The sequence below is a fragment of the Musca autumnalis genome, unplaced genomic scaffold (genome assembly GCF_047663935.1).
Source record: "Musca autumnalis isolate F117 unplaced genomic scaffold, ASM4766393v1 scaffold_2, whole genome shotgun sequence".
In the NCBI taxonomy this organism is placed as follows: Eukaryota; Metazoa; Arthropoda; class Insecta; order Diptera; family Muscidae; genus Musca; species Musca autumnalis.
In genome coordinates, this window is record NW_027411755.1 from 265,092,505 (window position 1) to 265,117,914 (window position 25,410).

General features: G+C 36.8%; 1 protein-coding gene across 2 annotated transcripts in view; it reads left to right on the forward strand.

Moving 5' to 3' along the window:
- Ccdc85 (coiled-coil domain-containing protein 85) overlaps positions 1–14,700 on the forward strand; it is a 78,720-nt gene extending 64,020 nt beyond the window's left edge. For both annotated transcript variants that reach the window (XM_073964869.1, XM_073964870.1), the window contains exons 2-4: positions 8,797–10,455; positions 12,977–13,213; positions 13,343–14,700. In XM_073964869.1, the coding sequence (XP_073820970.1) occupies positions 8,977–10,455; positions 12,977–13,213; positions 13,343–13,909 (2,283 nt within the window). In that variant the 5' untranslated portion in view covers positions 8,797–8,976 and the 3' untranslated portion in view covers positions 13,910–14,700. The remainder of the gene's footprint in view (positions 1–8,796; positions 10,456–12,976; positions 13,214–13,342) is intronic.
- The last annotated feature ends 10,710 nt before the right edge of the window (positions 14,701–25,410 follow it).

A 25,410-nucleotide genomic window follows, 5' to 3' on the forward strand; every position in this document is an offset into this window, starting at 1 on the left:
TTTCATCGACGGCAAGTCCATACTTCCTGAGAAAATAGCCTGAAAGTTGCACAAAACCCCTATGACACCGTGTGAGGTGGTTGGAGAACAAGATAACTCTAGAACGGATCTGCCGATTGGGTCCAAAATTTGGCCTTAGTAATATTATGTCCAAACATAGTTTAAGTTCGAAGATAAGCCATATCGGTCCACTCCTTCAGGTACCTCCCCCACAAAATTTCAAAAATGTTCGTAAAAATTGTTCGTACGGTAACTTTTGAAGGGAGTGGCCGAATTGGTCCATACTTTACACATGCTAATATATCTACCAGAAATAGATCAGGTTCTCATACGGGCTATATTTGTCCATCTTATCCAGTACCTCCCAAACAAAATTTCGGATAAGTTCACTTTAAGATCTGCTATCGAATCACTTTGGTTTTTGTTGAAGCAACATGCATTCGCTGTCACAATTACGATGGTAAAAGTTTTTTCAGGGGCAAATCCACACTTCTTGAGCAAACAGCCCGAAGGATGTAAAAACCCCCTATGGCACCATAGGTAGCGGCTGGAGATCCACTTCAATAATGGTCAATGTCGATCCATTCCTTTAAGTATTTCTCCGCAAAACTTTAGCTCTTCAATCCTAATCAACATATTTGTCGGTTCATACGCCCATAATTTTTAAAACCCTTTAAATACATACGTTTTTTGGGAGGGCCAAGCCGACTGATACTTTTTTACTTTTTATATAAACTTTTAATTAGAGTTGTATAAATCTAGTTCATAGTTCATTGTCTTATTTCAAACCAGTAAGGAAAGGATCAAAGTCGGGCGGGGCCGACTATATGATACCCTACACCACTGTGAATATGTAAAATATATATATGAGCTATATCCAAATCTTAACCGATTTCGATATAATTTGGCACATTTATTTCCAGACCGAATTCAGTCACACATTCCATATATCATTGAAATCGGACTTATATAGCGTGTTTGGTGCAGCAAAAAAGCGAAATCGGCCGAAAATATATATGGGAGCTATATCCAAATCTGAACCCATTTCGATATAATTTGGTACACTTATTTCTAGACCGAATTTAGTTAAACATTCCAAATGTCATCGAAATCGGACATATATAGCGTGTTTGGTACGGAAAATACGTGAAATCGGCCGAAAATATATGTGGGAGCTATATAAAAACCTGAACCGATTTTCACCAAAAGCAATAGCGTTCTTCATATGGCTAAAAAAATTGTAGTCCCCAATATTCAGCTGAATCGGACAAAAAATGCGACCTGTACGTTGCGGAGAGACGGACAGACGGACGGACATGCATAAATCGACTCCGAAAGTGTTTATATGTATGTATATCCCCAAAAGGAACTATGGGTATATTTCGTTTCTTTTTGTATGTTACATACAAATGCACAAAGACATAATACCCCTTACCACAGTGTGATGTAGGGTATAAAAAGTATTAGTAACGTCACACAAACTAACATATTCGCAATTTCTTCATACAAGCGACCAGAGTTTGAACTACACCTTTTTCAAATGTGGTTCGAATTATTTTAATTGTAATTCGAGAATTCTATTTGTAATTCCATTTGTAATACGAATGATTTCATATGTAATTTCAAATAAAGTAATTCGAATTACAAATGGAATAATTCCAATTTCAAATAGAATAATTCGAATTGCAAATGGAATATTTTGAATTACAAATGGAATAATTCGAATTACAAATGAAATATTACGAATTACTTCAGAAAACGTTTAGTAAAAGAACTAGGTTGTTTAAACGAACTAAATCTACTTAAGATCAATGTAATTTTGAAATCGTTTTCACCCTAATCGCTAAGTTCTACATTTTATTTTAGTTCCCTTTTGAAATTGTTGGTCGGATTTATGTAAAAGTGGAATACAATGTGCCAACACTGTGAAATCTTTTTTAGTTTTTATTGTTGCCTGTTTAAACTGGCTTCGTTTTATCATTAGCGTCTCACTCCGATTCTCTGCTGCACAACGACGTTTATGTAGTTAACTAACAATCTTAGTAGGCATATTATCTCATCGTGTTTGCCAAAATGTGCATTAAACCATGCACAACCGCACAACAACAATAGTTTCTTTTACTGTTGTCCCAACTCGAATCCATTCTTTTCTTTTGTTTGTCATTACGTAAACAATACAATTATAACACTGTGCAACAACAACAAAAGTTGGACTATTAAATAATTTGAATATTAGTTAAGATAATTTTTATGTCATATACCCTGAGGTAAAATTAACTATTTATACTTATTACTGATTCATAACTAGATAGACCTTTAATCAGAACAAAATTCAATGTAATTTTAATTTTGTTATTTTAACAAATAATAAAAGAAATGTTTAATTTAAAATGATTTATGATTTCATTGAATTCTTCTTACTATAAACAGATTCTCTACAGAAAACTTCATTAGTTGGTTGGTTTTTTAGTTTGACATATTGTACGCAGGAGAATTCTTCCTATGTCATATTGCGGCCACAATCTCAAAATTAAGTATATCAAAGGGTCTTGTGTCCTTGTGTATTCTCCTTAATATCTGAAAAATCTTTTGAGACTTAAATGAAGAATTCCTCTGTTATTAGAAACGAATGGATTCCAATAACATCAAAGGAAATGAATAAAATGGCAAAGTTAACTTAAATTTTATAAAGGAGAAATCGTAAACATTTTCAAAATAGTAGATTTTTGAAGGTTCTGGGCATATGCGACTAAATAGTCAATTCAGCCTTATTAAAAAATATTTGTACTTAAATTATTTTAGAACCAAAACCACAGTTTCACTTCTTGCATGTTTTAGCTTCATTAAAACCATCTGTTTTAAATGAATTGCAAAATCAAAAATGGACATTTATTACCAATCTTCGCATGTTCCCGAACAACAAGCTATCATAAAATATTTATGTACATTGATTTGTAATTATTAAGCGAATTGAAACTCATAAAATGTTTAATTTTTCCCATCACACAACGACATTTCCGACAAATAAAATGTTGCACGTCATTTGATTGATGTATTTAAAAGGAAATGTCACATTACAACAAAGTAAAGGAAAAAAGAAATAGCAATTGTAGTATACGAAAGCATTTCCTTTTGAACATCTGACCCGATCACCGTTTGTTTCTTTTACATGCTCAGCATATTGATTCCTGTAGAGTAAAGGAAACTAATAATCAGTTCAATTAGTTTTAAATGCTTTCACGGAATTGTTGGCTTTTTCATGTTGTCCACATAGATAGATAAACAAGTCAATTTCCATTTGTTTCAAAATTGTAGTGGTATTGGCGTAGCTGGTCTACCTTCAAAGCATTGATGGACAAGCTAAAGTGGTATGACATTACCTTAACTATAAGCAAAATATGCCAAAATACAGTGTCTAAAGGTAAAGTCACATTAGGCAACTATTTGCTCCAACGACTGGCAATGTGTGCTTACTAAGAGCAAATATTTGCCTAATCTGACCTAACCTTAGGGAACATGAATACTATTATACGATCATATCTAGAAAGTAGTGTATTTGTTCCTACTCGACCCTAGCTGTTTCAGACCAAGACGTCGATAATTTGTTGTCGTTTTTGAAACTTTTAAAATATTTCCAGGGATGAGAAAAAACTCCAACCATTTTGTACGTCAACATTTCAAAAAAAAAAAAAAACTACTCAATCGACACAGAGGATGTTGAATGCTCCTCTACCTGACAGCAATTGTCATTTTCCATAGCTAACTAAAAAACGCGAAATAATTAAAATCACATTTCACTTTCTACTGCCGTTGTGTGCGGCAAAGTAAATGTTGATGACAATTTAATTACAACATTGCTGCACAACCAGCTACGGCAACAAAAAAGTGTAACAACAGAAAGTGCAAGCAAGCAAAAAAAAAATAATATCAGTAGCGGCGGCGCCATAAATACATTCCGTCACATGAATAAGTTTCTTGCTTTTTTTTACTATCATCGTTGTGTTTAGTCACCCACTGACTTAAATGAAGAGATTAAATATAGTCCAAAATTAGATAGGTATTTTTTTAGTTGAGAAACTTAACCCATGAAAGCGAATTGTTTTGCGTTCCCAAACCTTAAAATTTTAATTATGACTTTTAATTTATCAAAGAAGAGCAGTTGGCCTTTCCATAAAAGACCACTATATATTTTCATACTAGACCAATCGTTCTTCCATAGATGGTCTCCTTATAGGTCTTTTTATAGAAGACCAACAGGTCTTGGGGTGACGCAGGGGATGAAAGATACCAAGTAACGGTCCTGACCGGCTTTAACATGGCAAATCCCAGAATTTGTCTTGGTCCCTCTCTCATTTCAAGTGGACACTGATCTCCCCCTGGTATCACCTGGGGAGCTGCCTTTAACACCCGTTAAAGTTAGTTAGCTAACATGGACCTTAAGAACGATAAAAACTTGGGTTTGGGCTTCAGGTTAGTAACCCTCCCCTAGAAAAAAAACAGCCTAATATGAAAAAAACGAAAGAAAAGAAAAACAAACCCCTCTAACGTTGACGACAACCGCAAACGTTTTAAGGGCCATAGATATATATGTATAACTGTCGTACAGGAAATACGAAGGATTGGGAAAAGCGTCACAACAACACCTAAAGGTGACGCACTGTATTATAGCTGTCATGACACAAAGCATGAGTTTGGTTACAGTTTTGTAGTTGGTCGGAGATTAAAACATCTGGTCTCCAGCTTCACCCCAGTGAATGAAAGACTTGCTACAATTCGAAAAAAAAGCAAGAATACTTTAACATCAGCTTTATTTTTGCTCATACTCCCAACGAGGACAAGGACTAACAGACCACCAAAGATATATTCTACGAGCGCATAGACATTTAAATTATTCTAGCGTTTTTGATGCCAAAATTGGAAAGAAGAACATCTTTGGCCCAACAGTCGGGAAATTTAGTCTCCACAGTAAAACATCTCACAATGGAATGGGGCTGACGGTCTTCGCAGCGGCAAAAAAAGGTAGTTAGCAGTAGCAGATTTAAGCATCTCGATAGTCATAAGGGCACATGGCTGTCTCCAGATCAAAGAACAAGAAATCAAATTGATCACGTTGTGATAGATGGAAGACATTCATCGAGCGTGTTGGATGTACGATCGTTCCGAGGCGCAAACATTGACTCGGATCACTACCTTGTTGCAGCAAAGGTACGTATCCGTCTAAACGTTGCAAATAAAGCACGAACAGACACAACGCGGAAGATGGACATCGGTATGCTGCAAACACAACATATAGCCACAACATATTCCACTCAACCAGCCCAATTTGTTAATGGTAAAATGTTGCCCATTTCATGCAAACAGACGCAAAATCCATACTTGGGTCCCAGAGACCTCCATCAAGGAATCCATGGTATGACCAGAAGTGTCGTACTGTTACCGAAGAGAAAAATGCGGCATATACGACTACTTTACAATCAGTTGCAGCGCGTAGCACACGAGAGAGATATCGGGAGAAAAGGAGAAACATCTTTTTCGCAGGAAAAAGAGAGACATGGAAAAGCGGGAGGGTGAAATAATCGAGATGTACAGGAGGCAGGATGAAGTCCGGAAATTCTACCAAAGAGTGTAACATCAAACTGATGGCTTTGGTACAAGCACATCCTCCTGTAGAGACTAGCAAGGTAATTTGGTAACTGATACAAATAGTGTGCTCGGGATATGGAAAGAGCCTCTTTCCAAACTGTTGGTAACGAAGCATCTTCGTCTTCGTTAGTATTGGATACCAACAGTATGTACCACAGACCCATGAAGGTATGCCGCCCGGCCAAGATTAGGTAAAGACAACAATAAACCGGCTGAAGAATAATAAGGCAGTAGGAGTCGATTGCCTACCAGCCGAGCTCTTCAAAACCGGAGGCGACCGCTGATAGGATGAATGCATCAGCTAGTTAGCACCATGTGGCAGGAAGAACGCGTACCCGACGATTGGAACGTGAGCATCCTATATCCAGTCCACAAAAGGGGAGATAAGACTGTGTGTTCCAATTACAGGGGCATAAGTCTGCTTCCCATTTTATATAAGATAGTATCTGGCGTATTGGACCCTATCAGTGCAGCTTTCAACCGGGCACCACTGACAAATCCTGGAAAAGACCCAAGAAATGCAGGTTGGCACCTACCATCTTTTTGTTGATTACACTGTGAATACAAATTTCGGGGCATAGATAATTCCTTTTGGAGATAAAAGCCCTTGGTGGGTATATTAAGAACCCCGAAGGACATATCTGCCGTGAGTCGAACTTCCGCGTTATGGCGTGATGATGTTTATGCTTGAGACCCTGTAAGCCATCAGGAATTAGCGTTATATCTTTGTTCACTGTTGCTTTAGCACATTTTTGAGATCAGAAGTCAAATCGAATGAGGATTATTTTCGTAGAGCACTTCGACCTTCTAACTAGCTTCCTTCAATGTCCTTTTCGTACTTTATTTAAAGAATCGCTATAAAAATACCTCAATATGACGTTTTTCATCTTCGAAATGTTCTGCAAAAATGTCGCTAAAAAAATTTTAGGTGCGACTCTCATTGACAACTAATCGATGTTGTTTTTGCCTTTGCAAAAGTCAAAACCAAGTTGATGGTATCGGCGCGTAAAACATCCACAGATCTCGCACCAACTCTGAGTGTTGCTACCCACAATTTTGAGGTAGTCTACCTCGGCACCGTCATAAGTAAGGGCTAAGTAAGCAGTTTAAGAATAAAGCCGCATCTTGACGAACGGAAGTATCACTTCACAAAACTCTAATACTGCCAGTGCTAATTTGTGGTGGGTACTTGCGCAAGCAGATAAGTCAGTGCTTGGCGTGTTCGAGAGAAAAAGTCTTCGAAAGGTCTACGGATCAATCTGATTTGACGGTGAATATCAACGTCGTATGAAGAACGAGCTGTATCAACTACACAACGACATGAGTATAGTTAAAGGAATCGAAATACAACGATTGCGTTGGCTAGGCCATGTCATAAGAATGAGTGATGATGAACCCGCTAAAAAGGGTACGGTACGCTTGGCGGCTCACGCAGAACAGGAAAACCAAAGCTTCGATGGATCGAGCAAGTGAAATACGACATCAGCCCCCCTATTCAGTAACTTTTATACAACTTTTCTCATTATTTATTTTACAAAAACAACAGAAAATTTAACAACTTTTCAATCGATAAAAGTTACAGAATAGGCCTACAGGAAACGTCATACACAGATTGGGAAAATACAGCAACAAACAGAGAGGATTGGAGATCTTTTCTTAGTTCGGATCGATATGACTTCTTGTAGGAGAGCAACAAGTCTTGTTATCAAAGATCAATATGTCTTCTTATAGAAAAGTAGAATAATTTTTCACAAAATACCAATACAACTTTTAATTGAATACCAAAATGGCTACTCATAGAAGACCAAGAGAACTTCACAAAAAAAATCATAGAAGCCCAATATATATTCTCAAAGCAGACCAATAGATTTTCTCATAGAAGACCAATCGTTCTTCTCACAGATGGACTTCTCATAGTAGATCAGTAGGTCTTCACAAAGATGGCCATATAAATGTATTAAATATAAATCAACACATAATAAATTGGATTTACAAGCAGCTATCGAAAACTTTCTTGGCATTAAAATGAATTTAGGTAAATTAAACATGGATTGCCACAGAATATTACCTGAAATCTTTTATCTCTGTCACTCTTATGGTATGTTTCATAGGAAAGACATAATGCGTACCTTCACTTTACGTACATACATACATACATATGTTCCCACAACATCCCTGGAGGGACAAGGGAGACTTCTCTCATATCAATGAGTGCACGCCGATTCATATTGGCTCAATGATATGGGACCTACTTTTTATTGCCGAGTCCGAACGGCGTGTCTTGCGACACCACTTGTAGAGAAGTTTTTCATGGCTTAAATACTCAGGAAATGTCGCCGGCATTACTGAGGGGGAATTTTGCCACCGTTGAAAATTTGATGTTGCTTGGCCTGGGATTCGAACCGCAGACCTTCTGAGTGCAAGGCGGACGTGCTAACCATTGCACCACGGTGGCCCCTAACTTTACGTACATATTTCCAAAAATGAAGTGCGTTAAAAAGCCTGTCATCAAGTATTTGTCTTGCACTCACAAAATTGCGTGACTACTTGTATGGGAATTCATTTCTCGGCCGACTGCACGATAGGTCAGATGTTGGCTTAAAAAAGTGTTTAATAAACGGAGAAGAAACACACACGATTGTGAAAACTCCGATTTAGAGTGATGAGACATTTAAAGAAATGCATGGTAAGAAGATTTATGTTGATGTATTGTTTTTTTGCAAATATATCAATTATTATCAGCTTAAAATGTTTAACAAACATATTTCCCGCAAACAAGAAATGAAAAATAATAAAACTTAAATATAGAAAAAATAAAATTAAGCGAATAGTTTTAGCTTGCCGGCTCTTATTAAACGATATTATTATAATTCCTAAATATAACAACTATTTTAAATAAGTTATATGAAAATATCACCAAAAATCTTTGTTGTGCAGCACTTTCAAAGGGTTAAAACAACAACAGCAAAAATCCATCATCAAAACTTATGCGTCCTCAGTCTACTTGTGACTGACAGTCTGTACGTCTGTCTGTCCCCGTTTCGCTAAATTGTTTGCATCATACTTACTTACTAGCTAACTAACTATCTGCAGTCAGCAACTAATTGCAATAATTGTATTTCTTCCTTGTTTCGTTTTTTCTCTGTTCTGTAGGTTGGAGCTGTTGTCGGACTTTTTTTTGGGAAAAAATAAAATTGTGCATGTAACCAACCGACATAATGATTTCCAGAGAAGTACTTTGAGTAGGGTTTTTTTCGCCCCCGAAAATAAACCCTTAGGCCTTTCCACAAAACAACCAACAGGAACAGCAACGTGCATTTTATGCCACAATAAATGGTAACACAACGACTGACAATGTCTGCCGTCACCAACACACACAAAATTAATGGAAATTTGATTGTGAATGCAAACGCGAATGCTGCAGTAGCAACAACGGCATCATCATCATCGAGTAAAACGTTTTTGCATACTAACCCCCACCCAACGAGTCATCAGCACCACCACCAACACCAAATCCACAACCATCAACTGCAACCTTCTCCCAATAGCCTACAGCAACAACAACAACAGCATAGCACAAATTTAAAGTCATCATCAGCAATCGGTTTAAGCAAATTGCAGGCACCGCAACAACATCAAAGGCGCTCCTTTATTCCCTCAGCAACATTGCAGCAACAACAACAAAACATAACGGTTGCAACGTCTGGTACGGTCACCCAACCACCCCAAGCGAATCAATTACAAACAGTAGCTACAGTACATCAACCATCCACACCAGGCCAACAACTACACACTGTCCAGTCGTCGTCATCGTCGGTAGCGGCCGTGGGTACTACACAAACTCAAACAACTTCTTCAGCAGCGGCGGCTGCGACAACAACACTTATTGGCGCCAATCATTTGGCGAATCCGCCAAATCGAAGAAGTTTTTATCATTTGCAATCTCTGAAAGCGGCCACAAATCTAAAGGCTCCGGCTCATTCTATACCGCCACGTTATCAACCACCACCACAGCCGGCAAACACCAACAACAGCCAGCAGCAACAGCCGCAACACACGACTGGCATTCTGAAGAATTTAAATTCGCAACGATTAACAAACGGCACCAAGTGCAGCACCGGCACCACCACCACCAACGGTTATACATCATATTTTCCAGAGACGACACAGAGCAACGGTCATTTGGGTAACCTAAAATATCCTCCAGACATACCACAACTTTCCAGCGTTTACATACCAGATTCTGTGAAGAACGCCTCCGTCAGTAATTCGCGTTATTTACAACAGAAACACCAACAACAAACGAATCAATCACAGCTGCAACAGCGATTACGGAGTGTTAATCAAACAACGGCAATAACAACGAACGGTAACACCAACAACAACACAACAAGCAATCACACCAACAATCTCTTAAACGGCCATCAATCGTCATTGACGGATAACCAGCTACAACAACAACAGCAGCAGCAACAACAACAGCAACAGGATATGTTAAAGTTTGTTCGCAAATCCGATCAAGATCATCCTTCACCAAATGCATCGGTTACATCATCCAGTGGTACAGGTGGAATACCCTCAACAGCGGGACGCTTAACAGCTGAACAAAACCGCCAACTCCAGTCACTGATCAATGAATTGCGTGCTCTTAAGGAGCAAAATCAACGGCTAATGGATGACAATCAGGAGCTACGAGACTTGTGTTGTTTTCTAGACGATGACCGACAGAAAGGTCGGAAACTGGCTCGCGAATGGCAGCGATTTGGTCGTTATACGGCAAGTGTTATGCGACAGGAGGTGGCAGCATATCAGGTGAGTGATTGAGAATGATGTCACATTAATAGGGACATATAAGGCGGAATTTGGTATCTACCGGTAGATAATGAGATGAGTTAAAATTCACGCTATTTTCGGCTATGAGACAAATTCAGAAAATATTTCAAAGAACATTTTGCCCAATTCCCCGCACTTTTTTAAACCCTCCACCATAATATGAAGGGTATAATTAAATCTGTCATTCCGTTTGTAACACATCGAAATATTCGTCGGTGACCCTCTAAAATATATATATTCTTGATCAGCATAAAATTCGAAATAGCCATGTCGGTCTGTCTGTTGTAATCTAGATACATGTCGCAATTTTTAAGATAACGCTTTATAATTTTGTATAGAAGTTTATATTACCCCTAGTATGTTTGGTATTGAAAATTGGCTATATCGGTCCACGTTTTGATATAGCCCCCATCGAACGGTACCTCCCGATTTTCGGTATTTTGAGGGTTTCAGCCTCATTATAACACCGAAATGACTGACATTTAGTATTTACACTTCGTTGGGTATATACAACTTGCCATCTGTAGATTTTCGGTATAGGTCCATGTTTGCATATAGCTCCAATAGAACCGTACCTCTCGGCTTTCGGTATTTTGAAGTTTATGGCCTCAATATCCCTCCGAATGGCTGAAATTTGGTATTTAGTATTTGTTGGGGGTATTAAACTTTCCGTATAGGTCCACGATTTTATATAACCCCAATAGAAGTGTACCTCCCGATTTTCGGTATTTTAAAAGTTTTAGCCCCAATACCCCACCGAAATGGCTTAAATTTGGTATTTAGTGTTCGTTGAGGGTACAAAACTTTACATCCGAAATTTATCGTTATAGCTCCAAGCCTTCGTTTAGACCCCATAGAAGGGTACCTCCCGATTTCAGGTATTTCCAAGGTTTAAGCATCAATAATCCACCGAAACGGCTGAAATTAAGTATTTTGTCTTCGTTGGGGGTATTCTACTTTCCACCTGAAACTTGTTGGTATAGGTCCACGTTTTCATATAGACTCCATACATGGGTACCTCCCGATTTTCGGTATTTTTAAGATTTTAGCCCCAATATCCCACCGAAATGGTTGAAATTTGGTATTTAGTTTTCGTTGAGGGTATACAACTTTCCACCTGAAATTTGTCGGTATAGGTCCACGTCTTCTTATAGCCCCCATAGAACGGTACCTCCCGATTTTGGGTATTTCCAAGGTTTTAACCCCAATATCCCACCGATATGGCTGAAATTTGTTATTTGATCTTCATTGGGGGTATACAACTTTCCACCTGAAATTTGTAGGTATAAGTCCACGTCTTCAGATAGGCCCCATAGAACCGTACCTCCCGGTTTTCGGTATTTTGAAGTTTATGGCCTCAATATCTCTCCGAAATGGCTGAAATTTGGTATTTAATACTTGTTGGGGGTATTAAACTTTCCACCTGAAATTTTTCCATATAGGTCCACGTTTTTATTTAGCAACCATATAAGTGTACCTCCCGATTTTCGGTATTTTAAAAGTTTTAGCCCCAATATTCCACCGAAATGGCTTACATTTGGTATTTAGTGTTCGTTGAGGGTACAAAACTTTCCACCTGAAATTTATCGGTACAGCTCCAAGTGTTCATTTAGACCCCATAGAAGGGTACCTCCCGATTTTAGGTATTTCCAATGTTTTAGCATCAATAATCCACCGAAATGGCTGAAATTAGGTATTTTGTCTTCGTTGGGGGTATTAAAGTTTCCACCTGAAACTTGTTGGATCTACCACGTTTTCAGATAGCATCCATACAAGGGTACCTCCCGATTTTCGGTATTTCCAAGGGTTTAACACCAATACCCCACCGAAATGGCTGAAATTTGTTATTTGATCTTCATTGGGGGTATACAACTTTCCACCTGAAATTTGTCGGTATAGGTCCACGTCTTTATATAGCCCCGACTTTCGATATTTCTCTATTTTGAAGGTTTTGGCCTCAAATTTGTGGGTATAGGCCCCATAGATCCGGACTCACACAGAAAATGTCCTGTAAAAAGCGGGATTCTAAATATAAAGGAATCCCGCTGTCGATTTGTTGTTATGTTTCAGTCATTCGAGTTCCACCTCATGCTCTAAAAGCACGATAAAGTGAACATTTAAATTGTTTTTTTCTAAAATCTTCCGTAAGGATTGGATTAACGTAGATGAAGAGCTTAGTAGTTACTAATTATTCATATTTACTTCATTGCAGTTCGTGATGGAGGGTATAAAAAGATTGGCTCGGCCGAACTTAACGCCGTTCTTACCTGTTTAAGATAGTTTCTGTGGCACAATACCTACAATACTACAATTTGAATCAATTAGGATTTCATTCTAAACCCTGTTAATATCGAGTTGTTCACACTCAAATCTCGCTATTCAAATCGAAGTTTATTGCAGCCCTTTAAGCCCACTATTTATTTTCCTGTGAGGAGAATTGGGAGAATAATTAATTTTGAATACATATTAAAGAAATTTCCATTGTATCCATTATTTTCAGAATAAACTACGTCAACTGGACGATAAACAACAGGAACTCATAACCGATAATTTGGAATTGAAAGAACTCTGTCTTTATTTGGACGAAGAGAGGGCTCACATTGCTGCCAATTCGTTGTGTGTGAATTGTGGTGCATCTACCCGTAACACGCTGAGAGATGATGGTGACGGTTCAAGTTCAAGTACAAATGCCGATGAAAATATAACTGCTTTGAGAAACTACGAGAGACAATTACCGGTAAATACAAAAACTGGAATCTAGAATCTAGTCCATCATCATGTACCATAAATTCCAAAGAAGAAAGAAATTCACTAACAATTATTGTTTGTTTTTGTTGTTGTTGTTTTTCTATTCTATTTCCAACAGGATCTGCATTTACGTTCAACACTGCAAGATCAGACACTCCAGTATGTGCGATCTTTGGAACGACGCATACAACAATTGGAGGAGGAACGTTTGACCAATAATACAAATACGGCAACAACAGCTAACTTGGTAAGCCAACAATCGCAGCAACAACAGCAGCAGCAACATCGACCGCCACAACAGCAAATAACGCAGCAGCAGCAGCAACAACATCAGCAGCCGCCGCCACAACTACATCAAACAACAAATGTCACAACAACAGCAGTAACAAATCACCAAAACCAAAAACTAACAACACAAACAACAACATCGACATCGTCGTCGCCATCTGCATTAAATGATGGCTTAGTTGATCCCATATCTGGCCGTCCAGAAGCTGTTGTACGAGCTCTACAAGTTTTAGAAGTCAGAGAACAACTAGAACGCGATAGATTGGGCCATCTAACCGGCAATGCCATCGATCAAATGGATGACGGTGAAAAGGCATTGGTACGCGAAATGTGTAATGTTGTTTGGCGCAAACTGGAAGCCAGTCCAAATGGTCCAACGGCACTGGAGCCACTATAGAAGCTTGTAAATTCAATCAAACACACATCGATGCACATACACAACAACAACAACACATAAACTGTTGCATTTCTTCTTCATCTTTTGTTGTTGTAATTTTAAGAAAATTTTACACAAAAAAAAATTGCTCCAAGAAAGAAGAAAGAAACCTGCCACCAGATTCTACCAACAAAAACTCGCCAATACTTATGATTGGACAAAAACAAAACAAACACATCTTTGTTAAGAAAGTTCTCCAAACTAAATACTTGGAGAAACCACATATTTGACTTCATCTTTGTAAAATATCAGCATTAAGAAAATTTCATTCTAGCCCCTTAAATTTAACTATTGTTACCACGACCCTCTCATCCCCCTTTAACTACCATTGTATCCAAAGGCCCGCTAGCAAGGCTCATTATTGGCCTTTTATTTAAGCTTTAATATTTTTGCTCTATTTTTAAGTTGTCCATAACATAAACCCCATTACGATAATATCATTAGTTATCCCGCTAAGGTAACAAAAGCAAAAGCTAAGCAAATAATAATCGGTTATATATTCTTGTCAATATATAATTGTGATTATTGATGTATGTTACACTGTATATTTTTTATAGATTTTCTTTAGAATTTCCCTAATTGCAATTCTCTTGAAAATCGCATTTTTTCTTACTCTCTTTTTTAATGATTTTTTTTCATTATTAATTTATTATTTACTGAACCTAGCTATAGTTGTGTAAGTCTAACTACATGAATAACAACAAACCCACTTCCAAAAATTGAAATAAAATATTAACTTACATACATACCTACATTAATATGTATTCAAATCTTTCAAATCATTTCTATTTATACTGCAGATAGAGATGCAGGGGAAAGGTAAGTCATTTATTGAAAATATAGATTTCGTTTTTCTTCTGAAGGGCCGAGCAAATAGGCATTTGCGGTTCAGCCTATGGTAACATTATATTAGACACATGTTATAGTGATGACTCTTTTACAACATCGTATTTTGTGTCATATTTTAATAAATTTTTTATTTAAGATTAGATAAAAAATTTCACAATATGACAAACAAATAAAAAGTGGTTTGTGCGGAGGATTCTTCAATATTTAAGTGGAATATTTTAGTCATTAATTGGCAAAAGTTTATTCATTAGTGCAATACGAAACAATTTTTGAGAAAAAAGTCTAAAAGTCACCCTAATACATAAACTAGATTATCCCCCTGTTTTTGTAAGTAATTTTTTTCGTTCGTCTATATTCGTAATAATCTTGACATCCATAGCTAAGCCTATAGATTAAATACAGACCTAATTTTTAGTAGACGTGTTCCATATATCGTTAGGAATTTCTCTACATTTGCGCTTAGGCGTGTAAATCGAACAACAAAATTTGCCATGTCAGTGTTTTGGAATTCTGTAATGAATATAAAAGCCTTTAGGCTAGGATATATGGTATTCAAATTTGTTGTAATGTATTGCAACCTTAGCCGTTAGGCTAACGATAAAAATGTACCTCACCAAATTAATGGTCTTATGTTTTGACGAAATCCACTTCAAACAATTTGGAGTCGATTTGGAGTCTGTCTAGCTCGAGCGCATTATAACTCTCGAACAGATCAAGAGATTTGGTCCAAATTTTGGATCTCGCAATATTTTGTAAACTTTAAATCATATCGGTCCACTCCTTTGCGCACCTCCCCCACAAGACTTCAAAATGTTTCCCTAAAATCAATATCTATCGAAACTCCAACTCGATTTTTCGAGACATAGATTAGGCTCGAATATGGATTATTTCAATTACCTGATTTGACCGGAACTTTGAATATCCTAAAATTACTTCCAGACGTACATATTTATATCAAGTACCAAGAGGGTCTATTTGGGACAACATCTTCGGATACATCCCTCACAAAAGTTCAACATAAGTTTTTAAGGACTGTTCCAGGACCCATTGCACATTTTGACCAATGGTACTCCTTGCGGTCTTGTTTACAGCGATATTCTATTTCGCGTGTGTAAGTCCACGGTTATGTCAGGAATGGTCCAAAAAATCTAAATCTTTTTTGAGATATTTTTCGACCATGTTTTTGCGTAGCCTCAAACAGTATTGCGAATTGGATTCGGAGTCTATGAGTCGTAGTTTGTATCGCCCGACTCCTGATAAAAATGTTTTCTTTTTTTTCTAAATGTAATTTTCTGTATTTTAAGTTGGTTTTAACGGACTCTCACTTCTGGTAAAATAGTAAAGTTTAGGTGTTTTTAAGACATTAAAGAATATTATTTACTTACAATAATACAAAACTTTTTAATGGGAATGAATTTAGTGTGTGATATCTGGATATGCACTTTAAAGAAGCAAAGGATTTATGTTCGGGCCGAACTGTTTATATCCTCCAAACACTGTATATCTCTATTTGATATATTCGCGAATGCAATCCCTGTATTCAAACGGAGATCTATTTTCACCACTTTTTGCATGGAGGTTCTCCCACCAATCCATATTACAGACGATATTTTTAAAAATTATTCCAATAACTGCAAATAATAGAAAATCTTTCGAAATCAATTCTCTGGGAGATTTAGAACACAAAATGCCAAATAAGAGCTAATGTGATTGCAAATTCTAGGATATACCAAAACGTAAACCTATATGGGAAATATTCACTTGAAAGATTTTTTAGTTATTGTTTCAATTCTGTTGGAGAATTTGGTTAACAACTTTTGTATGGGGACTATACCGAACGTGGTCTGATATGGTTCATTTTCAGTTCTAAACATTTAACTCTGTTCCAAATTTCAATCTTGTATCAATATTGCATATTCACATAAATCATGGACCCATACCGCAAATTTCTGTTGGAAAGTTTAATACCCCCAACTAAGACCAAATTTCATCCATTTCAGTGGGAAATTAGGTCACAACCTTAAAAATACTGAAAATCTAGAGGTACCGTGGAAGCTGTATCAAAATGTGGACCTAGGAGTAAAAGAAACTTCTATAAATTATAAAGCTCTAGCTTAAATATTGCGAGTTGTACCTTAATTTCAACAGACAGACGGACATGGTTATATAGACATAGAATTTTATGCTGATCAAGTACATACGGTTCGTAAAAATGCCGTTATAGAACATATCGCGGATACTTTTGAAGAAGATCGCGGCCTCAATTACAACGGTACAATACAATAGTGTCCAAAAAGATCTAAAAAACCCCACAGGCACCAACTAAAATGACTGATGAATACACGGCACGAACGAATTTGGCCGAACGAATCAAGGTCTATCCTCTAGAGAATTTTCTTTAGCACTATTTCGATAGAACTTGCCGTTTCCAAGCAAAATCGCGAAAACCTATAATAAACCTAAAAATGTGAGCGATTTATTTAACAATCTCTAAAACCAGGGGTGCCAAGTTGGTGGTTTTACTGCTACTTGTGGTGATTTTTGACATACAAAAACCACTGTTTAAGCAGGAATGTCAACTGTTTTAAGATAAAAATAGCTACAGACCTATGGTGCGTATGTGGCTGTAGCGATTTTTACCGCGGAACAGTTGTCACCCCTGCCTAAAACGATTTTTTCTTGTTTTCGTATTTTTTTCATCTATGAACATTGCTGTTTAGAGTCCGCAAAAACTTCTCAGGTGTAAACGGTTTTTATTTAAACTTAGTCCCAATTTACATTAGGCCATTTTACTTGCGGCAATTGTCAGTTTGTGGGTGAGAGAGGGTGTTGAGAGGCAAAGGGTTACCATATTCCTCACTTCTCTCTCCATCAAACTGACAATTGCCGCAAGGAAAATTGCCTAATATAAATATGGACTTAGTTAAGGCGCACCGTACATGACATTGTTTTATAAGGGGGCGATACAGTCAGTGCATTTTCCCAATTTGAACTTCTATATCTCAAAAATTGTAAAAACTACAACAATTTTGTAGAGAAATTTCACAGCTATAATATTTACCCAAATTCCTTTTCGATAGGACTTGCGGTTTCCAAACAAAATCGTGAAAACCTAAAAAACCCCAAAAATATTAACTTTGACCGCGATTTATTTAAAAGGCGCTCCGGCGATCTTTTTATACCCTCAGCATTTATGCTACGGGCAAAATGTGCCTTATCGAAATAACGGTTTTAGACATCAAGTATGTTTGGACGAAATGTGTTTCAGACAATTTGAAGTCGATTGAGCAATGTTCGTCCGTCTGTCTGGCTGGCTGGAGCGCACGATAACTCTCGAACAGATCAACCGATTCGGTACAAAATTTGGCTTTCGTATTATGTTGTCCAAACTCAGTTTAAGTTCGAAGATGGGTTATATCGGTGCACTCCTTCCGGTACCTCCCCCACAAAAGTTCGAAAGTGTTCGGAAAATTTGTGCACACGATAACTCTTGAAGGCAGAAACCGATCTGGTCCATACTTTGCACATCGTGGACTTTTTACCAGACTTAGATGAGGTTCCAATATGGACTCAATCGGTCGACTTCTTCCGGTACCTCCCACACAACATTTCGGAAAAGTTCAGTTTAGGACCTGTTCTCGAATCGCTTTGATTTGTGTTGTAGCAACTTGTATACACTGCACTTCATACGACGGTACAAGTTTCAATTACGGCAGTAAAAGTTTTTTCAGGGGCAAGTCCATTCTTGTTGAAAAAACAGCCCGAAATTTGTAAAAAAAAACCCTATGGCACCATATGTAGTGGCTGGAGAGCTCGAACCGAATACTTCGTTCGTCTTTACTTTGGATATCGTAATATCGACACCTCCAAATAATAGTATGCTAAGTCTAAAAAGTGAGTTTTGCAGGGGAAGCTCTCAAAGTTTGGAAATTTTTTTGAACTTCAGTACTATGCTAAGTCAATATTTGTTTATAACTTCTGTTCAGATTGACCGATCATTACCACAATTAGACAGAATTTAAGTTAAAGGACGTTCGACACCTCCAAATAGTAGTTTGCTAATTCTGAAAAGCGAGTTTTGCAGGACAAGCTCTAAAAGTTTGGAAATTTCTTTGACCTTCAGTACTATGCTAAGTAAATATTTGTTTATAACTTCTGTTCGGATTGTCCGATCATTACCAACATTTGACAGAATTTAAGTTAAAGGACGTTAAAATATAAAAATGTAAAGAACTTGAAAACATGCTAAGTCGACTTAGCATACTATTGTTTGGAGGCGTCGATATTTCCTCGAATATTATATGAAATTCGAATGTGGTGCTTATAGGTCAAAAGTTCGAAAATATTCGCTAAAATGGTACGCGCGATATCCCATAGACCTAGCAACCGATTTGGTCCAAACTTTGGATCTCTAAATATTGTCGAAACTTAGTTCATGTTCAAATTTGGGTCCTATCTGTCCAATCCTTGGGGTATCACCCACACAAATGTTCAACATTTTTGTTTGGTCTGTTCGAGGATCCTTTGGACATTTTTACCGAAGGTTTTCCTAGTGGGCCTGTTTACATCAATATTATGTTTTTCGTAGGATAGTATGGTAAAAAAGCCCTATCTATCGATATCTCCGCACGTTTTTGAGCTTTAATCCTATTCATATTTTTGTCGGTTCATACGGCCAAAATTTTGAAAACCTTAATACATAAATTTTTTTTGGGAGAAAAGTGTTTCAATCCACACAGGCTGAGAGTATATTTTTTTGTTTTTTTTTTTCATTTTTCTCATCTATGAACATTGTAGTGTATAATTTTATTCTTCACACTTCTCTCGATAATAGCGCGAATATTCCAAAAACCTGGTGATATGTTGACGATATTTAACTTGTTTTCTTAAATGTAGCATAGGGTATTTTGTCTATATAGAAATCAGATAATTCATTGGTAATGTGATAAGAAAGTACTAACAATAATAAGTCTAGCAACAAAGATACGATTCACGAAATGTTACATTTGGTCTGTGTTATTATATAGAGCTGAAACTTGGACAATTAAAAGTGCACTTGAAAAGAAAATCGAATCGTTCGAAATATGGTTATATCAACGAATTTTGAAGATACCATACACTGCTCACATAACAAACCAGGAAGTACGGAGAAGAATGAACCAGGAAAGACAACTCCTACATACTGCCAAATCCCGAAAAATCTCATACTTGGGTCACCTTATGAGAAATACAAAATACAAATTTCTACAAAATATTATAAAGAGGAAAATAGAAGGAAGCCGAAGCAGAGCAGGAGAGATATATTGGTTAAAAAACATTCAAGACTGGACGGGATACAGAGATGAAACCAACTTACTAAATGCCGCTAAAAATCGAGAACTTACCTACAACTAGATAATATCTATATTTGAAATTCATTTTAAAACATGTAAACAATAATATTGTATGATCGCTTTACATCCGAATATCGGATTCGCAATTAAAGAAGAAGAATGTGATTTTTGCCGAATTCCGAGGTTGAGGCACATGAAGCAACTAATCTTGCTTCATGTGCCTCAACTTTAACGCCTTCACTTTTCCAATCAGTCTTTACTTACAAGCCCACCATGTTTACAAGCCATTTGCATTTTTGGCATTTTTTCAATGTCTTCCAACTGTATGCAATGGAAACTAGTTAGCATTTACACGCACCTTTAAAAGCCATTTCCCATATTTTTATTCCTATTCCCTCCAAGTCGAAGATGATGATAATATGTTATCAATGCATATAAATTAAAACTTAATATAAAAAGATTTAAAAACAAAACGTAAAACTGTGTCATTGGCTACGAATATGAAGCTAAAGATTCAATGAAGAACTGAAAAGTTTAGACTGGTAATTTTCTTGTTTTTCTGTGTCATCTCTGACCACAATGAGGCGACAGGAAAAACAACAACCACCAATATTGTACGGTTATTTGAGATTTGCAAAATGTATTCTTATTAAATGCTCCGTATATGCAGCGTCAACGTCAATAGACAGTGGTGTTTCAAGCAATTTCAATATACCTGCAATATTCTACCATCGCAGCAACAACAATAACCGCAACTTCACACTGGAAAGCAATAAAAACTTTCTTCTTTTGATCTTCTTGTTACTGCAGCAGTAAGTGGCTAGTAGATGATGTACCATTCATTTCGTAGTTGTCGTAGCCGTTGTTTTGTCTTCAGTAGTTGCTAGTCGGATTCTTGTTGTTTAACCTGATTTTATTCAACAACGACAACAGTGGCTACCAACGACATGGAATGACAATGACAAAATCTCCGAAGACTGCAACAATTTTATGTAGCAACGAGGTGTGATTTGGAACAATGTGGCCATGATGTTAGCAGCAATGAATATTTTAAAGGACAATTATAGCTAACTCTAAAGCCACACGTTGAAACTTTCGTACGAAACTTTCACAGCGTTTTGGAGAGAGCGCTCCTACGCCTCCACTCTCTGCCAAAAGCTGTAAAAGTTTCGTATAAAAATTTCAATGTGTGGATTTAGAGTATGTTCCATTTTCTGCAACAATCATCATTTATTGCATAAAAAGCGTTTCCTTACTCAAAAGTATAGTAAGACTAAAATTTAAGCTCTCCTTACAAGGTTTTTTAGTCTTCAAATAAAGACTAGCAACATGTTTGCTCGCTCCTTTTTGCTTGTAGAGTTTTTGACCATTTTGAAAAATTCCCTCGTATACAAGTTTTTTCTTCTGGAATACGTCCGATAGAACCAAATTGTCTGCCATTAAACTCAAATATTTTTTTCCTGAGTATTATATTATAGAAAAAATAGACCGCTAGTTCAACATTTTTATAAAATAAACAGATCTTCTGACATTTTTTTGTATACAGATTTTTACATATATGTATACATATCGCTCCTTTACTCAAAAGGTGGCATAACTCCAAAAAAGTCATTTTCTGAGTTAGCAATTTCTATTTTTTCTACGACTTCTACTTTATCTTTTGTCAAATTTTCATGCCGATATCTCTAAAACTCAACGAGTTAAAGCTCATTTACTACGAGTTTGGCATAATTCAACAAAAAAGTTGTTGAGTTTATGAAAAACTAAAACACTTCAAATCATGCTTGGTCTTGCACAGAAATTTAGCACTGATATCTGGCTAACTGTTTCCAAAATATGGTCCAAGTTGTTATTATATATTTTGTGTAATAATCTTTTTAAGTTGGGAAGTCAAATTTCAATCGCCAATTTAGACCGCGTTTTTCGAAAAACTGGAATTTTCGACATGTGTCACTCTTTGAGTAAATGAGCGATTATTCTATAATTTGATTGCATTTTTCGTCTTGTTTTAGCTGAGATTTGGTCATTACCTTCATGATCGTAAATAACCTCAGAACTGTTTTAAAAATACTTCCTCTACAACCCTCCACAGACTATAAAATGATACCACAGCAAATATTTAAATGCTACAGCAGAGGTAACGAAGAAGAAGATCGAGAAATATAACACATACCGAAAAGGTAAGATGCTGCGCTGCAACAACACCATGGTCATCTCATTACAACTGCAGTCACAACGAAAAACAAAAAACTGAAAAAAAAAACGAAAAACTGGAATTTTCCAAACCATTTGCAGAAAAATGCAGTAGAATTGGCGGTCATGAATGGTTTGCCGACTTGAAACGATGTGCTTGCTCCATAGAATAACGAAATAAGTTCATATGAAGACGGAAGACTTTGTAACAAAGTTGTACAGGAGCACAGCCATGTGATGTGTGGGAATATCCGTCGCAGCTTCTGAGGCTATTTAAACGGAATTTGCGGAGAGAAAAGAGTGCAAAGACAATGGAAAGCAGCTAAAAGAAAAATGCACAAAACAATCAATGAAAGTGAAGTTTTTTCTTAAAATTTCTCACAAATCTCTGTTATTTTAGTTGTGAATGAAACGCAAAACAGCCAGCCGCCAGCCGGAGATATGATTTCTCGCTAGTTATCGGCCTAACAATGGCCGGGGAAATGCAAACCAACAAAAAACAATGTATACTCGTATTTGAAAAATAATTACGTGGATTGCGATTAACGTTTATAGGTATGCACATAATTAATGAAGATGTTGAAGAAGCAGCATGCAGAATGGATGCAACACCAGCGTCGGACATATGTATAGTGATCACAGAAATGAAAAGTTTGTTTGTTCACACAGCCTACAGGCGGGTGTGTCGTAATTAGCTAATCTGTTTCAACGGAAGAAACAAGAATATCGGGAAGTTTTTGTTGTTGGCTTGTGGAGGCGTGTAGTGAGGATAGAGAAGAAAAAATGCACTCTAATTGTGAGAAATTTTCCATCATTGTTTTTTGTTATGAAAGTAAAATTGTCTTCATGTATTAAAAGGAAATAATAAGGCTTTCCCCATTTTAAGAATTATGCATGAAATGTTGTGTATTTACTTTGAAAGTAATTATAATAATGGTTCATATTTAATTGGCAGATTTGTAACGGAACATAATTTCGAATAAAATGAAAGAAAGAGGAAGTTTTTTATTGTAGATCAGAAAAGTCAGAGGAAAGTGTGTGCATGGAATTGGATGACTTTGAGAATATTGCCTTGTTGTAAAATGATGGTATAACAAGGAATACTGAAAGTAAATGAGCCGCTTTGAAGAGAATACCAATCTCTTTTGCAGTCTCAATTTGGTCGGAAAATACCATTCACTGCAACACGGTGGCTCCCCTCCACACTACGGTAAAGGGTAAGAAATACGATCTTACACGACAAAGAAGTTGGACGTCTGCATTCATAACATATACCAAAAACTACACAAGTGTTAAACGAGGACTGCACGATAACTTTCTGGCCTAGGCCAGGCGGCATTTGACTTTTTTGGAACGTTTGACAGTAATGCTATTTTAAAGGTTTTGTTAGTTAATCTTTATATATAAAACTCAATTGTCGTTTGTTGGTAATTGAATCAGTTGAAAACGACTGGAGCGATTTGGATAATTTTTTGTGGAAATGTTAGTCATAGTCCAGTTTAGGTTTTTATGCAAAGAAAAATTGGCCACGCCCACTTTTCCGCCCACTTTTATAAATATGTTATATCTACGAAACTACTCAACAGATTTTCCTGAGATTTTCAGGGAACGTAGAGTGATGGCTCCCGGTTGAAATAGGCTACATATTTGGTTGAATTTCAGATCGGGCGGGGTACGTCCCCTATGCCCTATTTATGTAAAAATGCAATATTTGCAACAATTACAAATGTATCGCTTTGAAAATCAATTTCAGAGTCAATGGCGATTGTGTCTCCGACCTTACGTGCTTATTTGGGACATTAAGACTGGACAACGACCACTTTTTTAAATATGTTATATCTACGAAACTACTGAATCGATTTTCCTGAAACTTTCAGCGAATGTACAGGGTTGGTCCCCTATAAAAATAGGCTACACATTTTTGGACTTTCGGATCGGGCGGGTACCTCCCCTATGCCCTATTTTTGTAAAAATGCAATATTTGCAACAAATACGAATGTATCGGTTTCTGAATTTATTTGCGAGCCAATGGCGATTGTGTCTCCAACCTTACGTACTTAATTTGGGAGTTAAGATCAGACCACGCTCACTTTCTAATTAGGTTATATCTACAAAACTACTGTAGGGATTTTCAAGGAAATCGCGATTTGTCTAAACTTTTAAATCTTTAAAAATAAAAATCAAATGTCGTTCGTTGGTCATGGCATCAGTTGAGAACGGCTGGACCGATTTCGATAATTTTTTCTGTAAAATGTGCGCCATAACCCGATTTGGGTTTTTATGCAAAGAAAATTTACGACCACTTTTTTCAATTTTAAATTTTTATCATTCTACAAGAACTACTGAACCGATTTTCCTGAGCATACATTTTGGTAGGCAATAAAGTTGTGTGCACCCTAGGTACATATTTGGAGCCAAAATACCGGACCAGGCCTACTTTTTTTTTAATATGTTATATCTTTCCAAAACTACTGAAAATGTTCAGGAATGTCCCGTGGTCCAAAATGCTATATATTTGTAGACGAATTTCGGGGCCTATTATTTTATAATCACTATATTAGCTAAACTTATGAGTGCATCGGGTTGCAAATTAGTTTTCCTGAAAACGGTGGTTGCGCCCCCGATCAAGAAAAACTATATATTTACAAATTTACTAGAACGGTCCATCAGCCAAGTAAAGCTAAAACATATAAGTCTCAATAAGCGGGAGTATTCCATTTAATAATTTTTTTAACTTTTATAATTAGATCGCTTTAGGATAAAGACAGGGACATGGACGATAATAAATCCTAAAAAGCATAAATTGGCGAAAAATCCGACAAAGTCCGTAAGAGAAAAGAAAGGCTACAGACAAAAAATCCTTCTCGGTTTGACAATGGAGCGAAGAAGTGAGGTAGAAAATACCTATTTTTGAATTGTCAAGCATAAAGTCGATAAAAAGTTGTCATTAAAACTCATTACGACGGGCCAGCAACGCGGACCGGGGTCTGCTAGTATTATATAAAATATTGATCCAAAGTATATAAATTCAGTAGTGAAAGCTCACAATACATATGATACTATTTTAACTTTTTACAGAGTTTAAAA